The following is a 12,889-nucleotide window of genomic DNA, read 5'->3' on the forward strand; positions in this document are numbered from 1 at the left end:
GATTATATGATTCTGAAAGCAAAGTCTCCTTTGCAATTTTATAGCAAAACTATCCTCGGTGCTCTACTCCCCCTCTCTGGGGAGCATATCTGTGGAGGAATCTGAAACCTCCAGTTTCTTCCACAGGAACTGGGAACAAGAATGAGGACAAGCTCAATAATGGAGAACATCAAGGGATAGACCCCAAAATAGTGTCATCTACTCCTGGACTCAGAGTAAGAAACACCTTTATATGACATTGTCCAGAACCTTAAATTAGAGAAATCTCAAGACAAGCCCTTGAGGATAGGGAGTACTACTCCTGGACTGTGAGCTTGCTGGGCACAGGAAGCCCGTGCCTCACGAGAGACCCTGTGTCTGCACTGACCACAGTCACAGTCAGAGCAAGAGCTTCTGGCAGAGATACTCTCTGACCCATCATCTTTGAAGTCATGCTGGTGAAAAGTCTTACCTCCATCCTGACTACAGAAAACATTTCAGCCAAAGTTCCAACCTGATAGCATCAATGGATTCACCAGAGAAATAAGCTCTACAAGTGAAGGGCCTGTGAAAAGGGTTTTTCTCAGAATACATCCCTCATCCAGTACGGAAAGATCCACACCAATGAGAAACCCTGTCATTATCCCCAGTGTGACAAGACCTTCTGTGGGAGCTCCAACCTCATTAAGCACCAGTGAATCCACTCTGGCAAATATATATCTGTGGGGAGTATGGCAAGGGCTTTATAGTCAGCTCTGTGCTGCTGGTTCACCAAATACTGCATACTGCACTGAAGCCCTGCATCTGTCCCCAGTACATGAAGGCTCTGGGGATGCGTAGAAGCTAATATTCTACAAGAGGGTTCACACAGGTGAGCAGCTTCTGTCAGCTTTAGGTGGAAGACCTCCCTCACCTAGCACATTCATCTACAAACAGGGGGAAAGCCTTACAGGTGTGAGGAGTATGGGGAGAGCTTCAGCCTCTGCACCAAGCTCAAATGCCATGTGGCTTGTCACCAGCCCCAGGCACCACCTGAGGGCATTAGCCCTTCTAGTCCCCCTCTGCTGGAGCTGAGCAGAAGCCCCAGGTCCTTCATGTCCCTTCAACAACCTCCTTTGCTTTATCTTGCCCCTCCACCGCAGTGACTGATGTTCCCACCCCATCCAGTCTCCAGGCTCTAACCATGCCTGTCTTCTTCAGACTCCTCCCCCACACCATCTTTTACCTCCCTTATGTCTCCATTTTCTGTCTCCAGTATTTATCAACCCTCCCTCATTCCTCCTCCACTCACCCCTTCCCCAGCTCTCCCTCTGCCCCAGGGATCCCTGCAGAGTCCAGACTCCAAGTTCACCCTCCACAGATGAACCAGAAGCAGTAATGGCTGCTGAGTTTTCCTGTCCTGAGTGTGGGAAGAATTTCCCGGCCAGTGGCATGCTTCTCCATACAGGTGAGCAGCCTTATATGTGCTCTGATTTCGGGAAGTGCTTCACCCAGAGCTCCTTTCTGACCCAGCATAGAGAGCCCCATGAAGCAGAAAGGCCACACTTGAATTTAGAGTGTGGCTGTGGCTTCAGTCAGCATGTCCACTTGATCAACCACCCAAAACATGCACACAGAGGAATAGCCATTCGCAGTACGGGGTTCTTCAATGTGGGAAATCTTTCAGCCAGAGGTCTAACCTTGCCAGATGAACCCATGTGGTGTGGTCCTAGATGAGCCCTTTGATAGCCTGGCAGGCGGACCTGTAGATGGGTCATTCATTTCCTTCTCTATCCATACCCTTAGGAAAGTCTTATTCTGCTCTCTATCTTCCTCAGAAATGCTGAGTGGTTTTGCTTTGCTCAGCTCAGCCCTGCTTTGTTTTGTTTTTCCTGAATTCCTCTCCCTTCCCTCAACTTCACAGTTTACAGAAGGATTTAGATGGTAAGCAAAAGTATGTTACTGAAATATGGGTATATTCTCAGTATGGACAAGGATATTAAGTGACATCTTAATATCAGAGATTAATAAGTCATTTTTCTGTGCTTTAAAAAATCATTTAATTTTTTAAAATATTTTTAAATTTATTTTTTATTTATTTTCAGCATAACAGTATTCATTATTTTTGCACCACACCCAGTGCTCCATGCAATCTGTGCCCTCTATAATACCCACTACCTGGTACCCCGACCTCCCACCCCCCGCCCCTTCAAAACCCTCAGATTGTTTTTCAGAGTCCATAGTCTCTCGTGGTTCACCTCCCCTTCCAATTTACCCCAACTCCCTTCTCCTCTCCATCTCCCCATGTCCTCCATGCTATTTGTTATGCTCCACAGATAAGTGAAACCATAGGATAATTGACTCTCTCTGCTTGACTGATTTCACTCAGCATCATCTCTTCCAGTCCCGTCCATGTTGCTACAAAAGTTGGGTATTCATCCTTTCTGATGGAGACATAATACTCCATAGTGTATATGGACCTTATCTTCTTTATCCATTCGTCCGTTGAAGGGCATCTTGGTTCCACTCTCCCATCTTCTTCTTCCACTACTGTTTCTGTGTTTTTGTGTTTGTCCTGATAGTATATAAATCTTACACTTGGGGTTCTTTTTGACGAAGTTCTTCCTTTATTTGCATATATATTTTTTTTTTCTCTTGTCATATACTTTTATCAGTCCTTTTGTTTGTCTGTTTTTGTTTGTCTACTTCATAAATCTTACCTTGGGGCCCATTCGGGCTGAACCTTCTCTTTCATCTTCCCTTTCTTTCCTGTCTCTCACTCTCTCTCTCTCTCTCTCTTTTTTTCTTTTTCTTTTCTTTTGTTTCTCATTTGGGTGGGGAATCCTGATTGCACCTTGACTGCACCATGGTCGATACATCCAGCTACATCTGTTCAGTCATCTCTCACCAAAATGACTAGGAAGAGGAATGCCCAACAGAAGAAAAATACAGAGGATGGACCGTCTGCAACAGAGCTAATGGATATCAACATAGACAATATGTCGGAAAGAGAATTCAGGCTAACAATTATCCAGGCAAGAGCTAGGTTGGAGAAAGCCATGGGTGACCAAACGGAATTGATTAAGGCCGAGCTGAAAGCGACCAGAGATGATGTTCACAATGTTAGGGTGGAGCTAAAAGCTACCAGGGTTGAGGTTCACAATGCTCTCAATAAGTTCCAATCTAATCTAAACTCTCTCAAAGCTAGGGTAACTGAGACAGAAGATAGAATTAGTGATCTGGAGGACAAACAGATAGAGAGAAAGGATCAGGAGGATGCCTGGCACAAACAGCTTAGAAACCATGAAAACAGAATCAGGGAAACAAATGATGCCATGAAACGTCCCAACGTCAGAATTGTTGGAGTCCCTGAAGGGGAGGAGAAAGAAAGAAGTCTAGAAGATAAAGTGGAACAAGTTCTTCATGAAAATTTTCCCAATCTCGTGAATGGAACCAGCGTTCATGTACTAGAGGTCATATGATCTCCACCCAAGATTACAGATTTCCAAAAAAACATCAAGGCACCTGATAGTCAAATTGAGGAATCATAATTGTAGGTAAAATCTCTTGAAAGCCGCTAGGACAAAGAGCCTCCTTACTTACAGAGGAAATCCCATCAGAATAACGTCAGAGCTGTCCACAGAGACCTGGCAAGCTAAAAAATCATTTTATTTGTTGGTTTTCCCAACAGTGTGCTATTAAAAGTGGGGGAAAAAAGTTGAGCTACACTGTGAAAATTCAGACTGCATAGATGTCCTTAATAGCATCAGTCATCCAGTTTCTAAGCCCTAATCTTGATTCCTCTTTCTCTTGTAACTTAAGTCCCACCAGGCACCACATCCTATTTGTTCTGCTTCAGAAAGTCTTCTCACCTTTGTCCCTTCTCTCAGTGGCCAGTGCTAATGCCTTAAGTGCAAACTCTTGTCATCATTTCCCTGGATTATATGAAAGACTCCTAGCTAACCTCCCCTGCTTCCAGTCTCTGTATTCTGGTTCATCATCCATATAATCCACCAGTTAGAGTCCTCACTTTAACCCCAGACTCCAATACTAAATCTGATGTCATTTCCCTGCTTAAAAGAATTTGTGCCTGCCACCCCATCCCCCAACGTGGCCTATAAAATAGAGTTCAAATGCTTCAGCATACCTTAAATGGCTTCTCACTTGGCTTTGTCCTACCTCCACAGCTTTAGTGGCCATGGCATTCACGCCTCTTGCACTTGTTTTATTTCCAACTACCCAGGATGCCCTTTCCCCTTTTCTGTGACCTAAACGTGTCCTACTTATCATATGAGTCCCAACTCCACTGAAAGCTTTCCCAAACTCTCTTATCATACTTGGTATGATAACTTATACTGCAGCATGATGAACCATCATGACTGTCTGGTCACATCGCTGCCTCCTCTAGTAGACTGAGCTCCATGAGAGCCAAGACTCAGGCACAGTGCTTGACTCATGGTAGATACTCAATAAATATTAAATAATATAATAATATAATATTAAATAAGGAACCACTTCCAGTTGCTCAAGTTTTTTTTTTTTTAAGATTTTATTTATTTACTTATTTGTCAGAAGAGAGAGAGAGAGAGAGAGATAGCAAACACAAGCAGGCAGAGTGGCAGACAGAGGCAGAGAGAGAAGCAGGCTCCCCACCGAGCAAGGAGCCCGATGCAGGACTCGATCCCAGGATCTTGGGATCATGCATGACCTGAGCCAAAGGCAGTGGCTTAACTGGCTGAGCCACCCAGGCGTCCCAAGTTGCTCAAGTCTTTTATCCTAAAACTTGGGTTTCTTTTACTCTTCTTGTCCTCTCAAGCAACAAAATGGATATATTTGGAAATTTAACCAAAATGATCACATCCTATTTATGTCTTCCTAGTCCATGTGCCTGCCATTCAGTCATTCCATGGTTATTTTTGTAGTGATACCAGAGAAAAACAACTGAGAACAACACTGTTTACTTGGGTCCAGTGCATTTCATCCACATATTTGTAATAATGAGATTACTAAAAATTTACAGGATGATCTCATCAAAATTTTAGCAGCATCAGTGATAGTGCCAAAAGGCCTTCAAGTTATTTTCAATAATCAGCATTTTTGATGGCAAAATACTTGAGATTAATAAGTCACTATTATAGGATCTCGTTACCAGCTGGCCTAGTGAATACAGCATATAGGATATGAGATGAAGATCTCATGGGAACAACTCCATACACTTGGCCTGTGGCATAACTTCAGCCTGGGCTCAAGTTATACAATTAATGAGACCAACTGAGCACAAGAATGCCTGCCTCAGCTAAAAACCCCAGTGTTCCCAAGATTAGATACCTACTTCAGAAAAATCAGGTCACAGTTACAGATTTACTTTTATGTATGATGTTACATTATTATGAAATGCAAGAAGAAAATAAAAGTATAGGCTCAACCATTAAACTTTTAGCAAGTTGGACTACATCTTTAAGCATACTTTGTTCAATTAATTCCATCTTAAGTAACTCTGGACTCACTTCAAGTGCCCATTAAGTTTCATCTACAAAATAAGGCAAAAAGTTTCAATAAAACAGACCATAGTACAGAAATTACAAATTCACTGGTAAACATTTAGCAATAGGATGTGGTTTCACAGAAATGTTCAGCAATTAATGAAGACTTGAAACCCCATTTTTTGGTCATTTTATGTAACTGAAATGTCTAAGGGTACAGACATTTCTCAGGTTCTGGTACATCATGATCCAGGGGTTGAGATATTACCAAGAAGGCTTGATCTATCCCTGTCTTTCAGGTCTGCTCTGAAATATGGCTTCAGTATTGGCTTCAATATAAGGTTCCAGCCTGAAGCTCTAGCAACTCCAGGTCCAGTTGAAGTACTACTACATTTCAGTATCCAAGAAATAAGTCCCCAAATTGGGACTCATGGACATGTAGCCCTACCAAACCCAGTACTGTGGTTAGGAGGACAGAATGTTCTGATTTGTCTAAGCCTGGGTCATGTTGCCCCTCCTGAAGCTGGAGGATGGAGTCAATACCACTGGAACTAAGAACTGAAAATGAGAAGTCGGTAGTGATTTTGCAAAGAAAACCCAGGTTGGGGGCACCTGGGTGGCTCAGTGGGTTAAAGCCTCTGCCTTCGGCTCAGGTCATGATCTCAGGGTCCTGGGATCGAGCCCCGCATCGGGCTCTCTGCTCAGCGGGGAGCCTGCTTACCCCCTCTCTCTGCCTGCCTCTCTGCCTACTTGTGATCTCTCTCTGTCAAATAGATAAATAAAATCTTTTAAAAAGAAAGAAAGAAAGAAAGCCCAGGTTTTTATTACCAGAAGAAGGCATATGTTGGGCAGACACAGAACAGTAGATGGCCATTATAACAAGGTTCACCTGCTCCAAGGGCAAAGGGAGCCAATAACCCCCTTTTTAGACCCTTTCATCCTGTTGTCATTAGCCCACTAGAGAGTTCCACCCTGGTTCTGTCTTATTTCTAAATCCCTTCACAGTTCATCTTTACTAACTCATATCCTGTATCCTCACTTTCTGGGACAATTCTAATTTCAGATATCCTGTCTTAAGCCTCCCCATAAACAAAATTTATATTTAGTAGATTAGACGTTGGACTGATCTTTGCTTTGGACAATATGGTCATGGTATGTAGAATCCCAGGAAAGACATACAAAAGAAAATGACCGGGAATTGTTGCTTCACACCGTCAGATAGCTGAGGCATGTCTGAAAAGGGGCTGGCATGCTGCCCACTGGGGTTTACTTAACAACCGGTAAGTTTGTTCTCCCCCTGCCTAAAACAAAGGAAAACCTAAACCTCTAGAAACTAGAAGCTTTGGAAGCAGCCCAATTACTTGATAGTATGCGAGACACCTTAAGAAATAATGGTGACTGCAAAGACCAAAGGAGCTGCTCTGCACCACCTCTACACAGATCAGCTAGGAAAGTGCATACTACCTAAATGTAAGGCTGAGTACTGGGCAGGTGTCCACATGGAGGCAACAGTAGCAGAGGATGGCACCATCTCTGGGCCTTCACCAAGTACCAGCAAGAAAAATTCTTCACGGAAACTTCCAAGTTAAGACAAAGGGATGGGAGTGCCCAGGCAATCATTTGGCTATGACCAGCAAAACTCAGCGGAGAGAGGAGAGCCTAGAATGTTTTCAGGTAAAAACACTTTGGGTCATTTGCTTTCTCCAAAAGCCATTATCATAAGCTGAGGGGACTGTATGTTAAGGGAGATGCCAAGTAACTTGTACTGGAATAAGGTCCATCTTGTCAGCAGCAAGTCGAAATTCCAATTGGGAAGTAGCTATCCATTATAGCTCAGTAAGGGTTCTGGAATAAGTTAGAAGCACTATGAACATTTGACCGTTCAACAAGGTTACTTAAAAAAAAAAAAAAAAAAAAGCCTCAGATGGGGCACCTGGCTGGCTCAGTGGGTTAAAGCCTCTGCCTTCTGTTCAGGTCATGATCTCAGGGTCCTGGGATCGAGCCCCGCATGGAGCTCTCTGCTCAGCAGGGAGCCTGCTTCCTCCTCTCTCTGCCTGCCTCTCTGCCTACTTGTGATCTCTGTCAAATACATAAATAAAATCTTAGAAAAAAAAAAAAAGACTCAGGAAAAAAAAAAAACCTCAGAAAGTTAAGTAGAAGTTAGTGTTCGGTTTCAAACCTACAGAATGAATAGCTACAGACCCCCTTTCTAAAAATGTATGTTTCTCATTTTTCTTTTATATATTCAGATTAAATATAAAAATTTATTTTTATTTTATATATTAAATTAATATTATGTACATCAGTTCTGATCAAAGCTAGAGGCATCCTGTTGGATTATAGTCCTGCAAAAGCATTTATATAGGGATAAATAATGTAACATATTTGAAGCATTCAATAAAAACATATTTTTAGAACAACAACTTCATGCCAGTTTCTGTGCTAGTACAGAGGACAGAACAGTGAACCAGGCAGAAATTAGCCCTGCACTATCATGTAGCTTTCTAGTGACCTACTTTGATACAGAGCTTATACAGGTCTCAGTAAGCTTTCTTCTTTTTCCTGCAAGTAATCAGATTTTTCCGATTGAAATAATATACTTAACAGTAGACACATGTCAAGCTTGAGACTACCCAGTATCTTTGGAATATTCTTTTTATATTTGGGGATTTTGTCCAAGATAGAATTCCTGCCTCCTTAAAGTAGGACTCAATTTCCCAGGCTTTCTTGAATCTAAAGAGTAGGCAAAGACCTAGCTATTGTAAACTGGGGAGCACATGATTCTCTGATTCAGAAGACATCAATTCAAAGATGCAAGCTTCATGAAGAATCCACTTTCCAGAAGATGTTAGGGTAGAAGGATCCAGCTTTCCAGAGCACCATGGTGAAGTTTTTGGCATCCGGAGTCCAACAGTACAAATTGTGGTGGTGTCTCATAGCAGCTGGCCCACAGAATTGTTTGTTTCTGGCTGCACAGATTACTGGCCTCTCTGGCCATACCAGAGACACTGTGAGCTACCTAAGATTTTCAATTGCTTATCTTTTTAAAACCAATTAGACTAAGTTCTGTTCTTTGCAAAGAACTGTGACTAATACATATACTGAACTACTGTTTTATGCCAGAACCTAAGGTGCATATTCCTGTTACTTTACTTAAATTTCATAAGCTGCATTTAAGGTATAAATTATTATACATTGTACAGATGAAAAAACTGAGATTCAAAAGCCACTTAATTCATTTTACGCATAGTCACTAAAGACCAACTGTGCGTCAGCCACTGGGAATAGAGTATTAGAGGAAATAGCTCCCTGCAACTATAAAAAGAATGGCATATTGGTTTTTTTAAGCATCTCTTACCAAATAAGAGGGACCAGATATCAGCTGTCTAGAGAGAAGGACCTCATGCCTAGTAAGGCCTCACTTTAAATATAGAAAACCCCTAAAAATAGCCACCCATGTTAGAGACTCAACAGGTGATTGGCCCCCAAAGAGGGAGGAGAATCTAGGCCTCCCTGAAGGAGGGCAAAAGGACAGTGCAGTTTCCAGCTTCTCTCATGACCACAATGGCTCTGCCTCTGAGGTCCTTGAGTCGGGGCTTTGCAAGTGCAGCAAAGGGGGACCACGGAGGGGCAGGAGGTGAGTTTGGCTGAGACCTGATCCTGTGGCTTGCCTACCTGTACCCCTCTCCCACCTCTGGCCTTCCAGGGCCCAATGACACCTCCACAGACGAACGCTCCCGCTCTGACCTTCAGAGGCCCTGGCCTCCCACTTCTCTCTCATCTCGGCTTCCCCTCTCCTTCTGTAGCCAACACCTGGCGTTTCCTGACCTTTGTTCTGGCACTGCCGAGCGTGGCCCTCTGCACCCTCAACTCCTGGCTCCACGCATGCCACCAGGAACGCCCTAAGTTCATCCCCTATCGCCACCTCCGTATCCGAACCAAGGTATGCTGGTCTGAGGCCTCTGCCCCAGGGTGGGAGCGAGGGTCAGGTGGGCAAAGGGTGCTGGGGTGGGTGTGAGGGACAGACGCAGAACCCCTCAGCCTGGACCGCACTGACAGTCCGCTCTCCCTCTCTTCACAGCCCTACTCCTGGGGAGACGGCAACCACACTCTTTTCCACAATCCCCACGTCAACCCTCTGCCCACTGGCTATGAACAGCCCTGAGACCCTGGGAGATGCCACCAGGTGCAATAAAGGTGGAAGCTATGTGTCCGCAGCCTCCTTGGGACGGGGAGGGGGGGTGTGCGTCAGAATAGCTCCCCTGGGTGCAGATGTACAGTGTAGTCTGTGCTCTCCTTGTTCTTCCCAAGGCCATGATTTGGGAGGTGCTGGAGGGATGTCCTCGGTGACTAGGTGGGAGACCCCCCTCCAATGCTTTTCACTCACCTATTAATAACTAGGGCTCTGGGCTGTGAAGGTCTTTCACATAACACTGAATCGTCACAGTATCTCTGGGAGCAAGATGTAATTTTGATTCCCCTTCTCTAGAGGAGGAACTGAGATTCTTTTTTTTTTTTTTTAAAGATTTTATTTATTTATTTGACAGAGAGAGATCACAAGCAGGCAGAGAGGCAGGCAGAGAGAGATGAAGGGAAGCAGGCCCCCTGCTGAGCAGAGAGCCCCATGCGGGACTTGATCCCAGGACCCCGGGATCATGACCTGAGCAGAAGGCAGTGGCTTAACCCACTGAGCCACCCAGGCGCCCCAGGAACTGAGATTCTTAGAGATTAAAATTACTTAAATGAGGCCCCCGCTCAGAGGCCCTCTGGGAACTCCGGGCTGCAGATCAGTTTTTGCCTGACACACACTGACAGTATCTGTGAATTATGGCTTTCTGGAGACAACCCTGATTCCAAACAGAGGATCTACAGCCCTATGCATGAGGCATCATGACCTAATTTTGGATTTGGAATATTTCAGCCATTCTCTATGACCACTCATAATGTGTCTTCTGATTGGTCTGGGACATCAGACGTTCCTTTTTGGAAGTCTTTGGGGACCTCCTTCAAGGGGGGTAATGGTTCAAACAAGTTCAGGACATTTCACCCCACTCCTAGGACAGTCTGCTCATTTGCCATTACCAAGGATCCTGAAGCCTGTGTTGAACCCCATGAGCAAAACACACATAGAGTTCTTCCTTTGGTTTCTCCCCTGATACTACTCATAGCACCACTTAAAAAAAATTATCTCCGGCCTCAGTCACCTAAAAAAGTGAGAGAATGTTTTCTAGGCCCACAAAGATGTTACCCCAATTCTTCCTAGAACAGGACTCAGGTCCCTGAATTAGAGCTCTTTCATATAAGAAGAATGTGTTATAAACATCCTTATTTAATGAGGCAATTCCTTTTTTTTATTATATTAGTCACCATGGGTACATCATTAATTTTCGATGTAGTATTCCATGATTCACTGTTTGCATACAACACGCAGTGCTCCATGGGATAGGGACAATTCTTTATATGTGTGAAAATTCATGTTGTCTTCATGTTTGGTTCTGGAAAAAGTGGGTTATTACTGAAGACCTGACAAATATGTGAACATTCATGTTGTCTTCATGCTTGGTTCTGGAAAAAGTGGGTTATTACTGAAGACCTGACAAATATGTGAACATTCATGTTGTCTTCATGTTTGGTTCTGGAAAAAGTGGGTTATTACTGAAGACCTGACAAATATGTGAACATTCATGTTGTCTTCATGTTTGGTTCTGGAAAAAGTGGGTTATTACTGAAGACCTGACAAATATGTGAACATTCATGTTGTCTTCATGCTTGGTTCTGGAAAAAGTGGGTTATTACTGAAGACCTGACAAATATGTGAACATTCATGTTGTCTTCATGTTTGGTTCTGGAAAAAGTGGGTTATTACTGAAGACCTGACAAATATGTGAACATTCATGTTGTCTTCATGTTTGGTTCTGGAAAAAGTGGGTTATTACTGAAGACCTGACAAATATGTGAAAATATAAAAACCTTTCAATGCCTTGAAAAGTTTGCTTAGCACCCAATAATTTGCTCAGACCAGCCCAGAACTATACAGAAATTTTTCCCATGGAAGCAGATTTGTAGGCAAAGGCAAAACCAGTCCTTGGGGGTAGAGACAAACAGAAAAGTGAATTATTAGGACAAAGGCAAATTTGCAGCCTCACAGCTGGCATCCCCCCCACTGAATGTGGCAGTGTCTTCAGGTTTGTTATCCGTCATTTCTTTGTACTGACGTTTGACGAAGCCAAGCTGTGAAAGGAAGTAAATCAGAAGAGCTGGGTAAGAGGGCAGGGAGGAAAGCTGGGAGTAGGAAGAAGCTGAGAAAAAAGACAAGAAGGGAAATAAGCTGACTCGTATTTGTGTGCCAAAACACTCATGTGAATAACAGCTATCATGTATTATCTACTGTGTGCAAGCACAGCAGTTATGCATAAAAGTTATAGTAGAAAAGCATAAATTCATAGGAAGGCCTACACACATACCCCGGCTTCACTTCTGTCTCAAACTACACTGTAATATAGGCATGACTATCATTTCAAAAATGAGGAAACAAGCTCAGAGAAATTGGACAACTTGCCTCACATTAAAAAGTGAGTAGGGCACGGATTGCATGGAGCACTGGGTCTGGTGCAAAATTTTTGGGACTTCATCAAAATCAAAAGCTTCTGCACAGCCAAGGAAATAGTCAAAAACAACAACAACAACAGCAACAACAACAACAACAAAGAGGCAACCCACGGAATGGGAGAAGATATTTGCAAATGACAGTACAGACAAAAGGTTGATATCTAGGATCTATAATGAACCCCTCAAACTCAACACACACAAAACAGACAATCATATCAAAAAATGGGCAGAAGGGGCACCTGCGTGGCTCAGTGGGTTAAGCCTTTGCCTTCAGCTCAGTCATGATTCCAGGGTTCTGGGATCGAGCCCCACATCGGGCTCTCTGCGTGACAGGGAGCCTGCTTCCCCCTCTTCCTCTGCCTGCCTCTCTGCCCACTTGTGATCTCTCTCTCTCTCTCTCTCTCTCTCTGTCACATTAAAAAAAAAGTTTAAAAAAAATGGGCAGAAGATATGAACAGACTCTTCTCCAAAGATGACATACAAATGGCTATCAGACACATGAAAAAATGTTCATCATCACTAGCCCTCAGGGAGATTCAAATTAAAAGCACATTGAGATATCACCTTACACCAGTTAGAATGGCCAAAATTAACAAAACAGGAAACATCATGTGTTGGAGGGGATGTGGAGAAAGGGGAACCCTCTTACACTGTTGGTGGGAATGCAAGTTGGTGCAGCCTCTTTGGAGAACAGTGTGGAGATTCCTCAAGAAATTAAAACTAGAGCTTCTCTATGACCCTGCAATTGCACTCCTGGGTATTTACCCCAAAGATACAGATGTCATGAAAAGAAGGGCCATCTGTACCCCAATGTTTATAGCAGCAATGGCCACGGTAGC

General features: G+C 43.5%; 1 protein-coding gene across 1 annotated transcript; it reads left to right on the top strand.

The window, feature by feature from the left end:
- Positions 1-8,993: 8,993 nt before the first annotated feature.
- COX6A2 (cytochrome c oxidase subunit 6A2) lies at positions 8,994-9,650 on the top strand. The gene is made up of 3 exons (XM_082714474.1): positions 8,994-9,078; positions 9,248-9,384; positions 9,523-9,650. Exons 1-3 carry the CDS (start codon positions 8,997-8,999, stop codon positions 9,604-9,606), a joined length of 303 nt encoding a protein of 100 aa, XP_082570600.1. The 5' UTR covers positions 8,994-8,996; the 3' UTR covers positions 9,607-9,650.
- The last annotated feature ends 3,239 nt before the right edge of the window (positions 9,651-12,889 follow it).

Source organism: Mustela nivalis (assembly GCF_964662115.1).
Source record: "Mustela nivalis genome assembly, chromosome: 19".
Lineage (NCBI taxonomy): Eukaryota > Metazoa > Chordata > Mammalia > Carnivora > Mustelidae > Mustela > Mustela nivalis.

Excerpts from the sequence above, each read along its gene's own strand:
- COX6A2 (XM_082714474.1), top strand. The coding sequence starts at position 8,997 with ATGACCACAATGGCTCTGCCTCTGAGGTCCTTGAGTCGGGGCTTTGCA. Across the intron at positions 9,079-9,247 it reads GGACCACGGAGGGGCAGGAG|CCAACACCTGGCGTTTCCTG; the intron begins GTGAGTTTGGCT and ends CTCCTTCTGTAG. Across the intron at positions 9,385-9,522 it reads ACCTCCGTATCCGAACCAAG|CCCTACTCCTGGGGAGACGG; the intron begins GTATGCTGGTCT and ends CTCTCTTCACAG.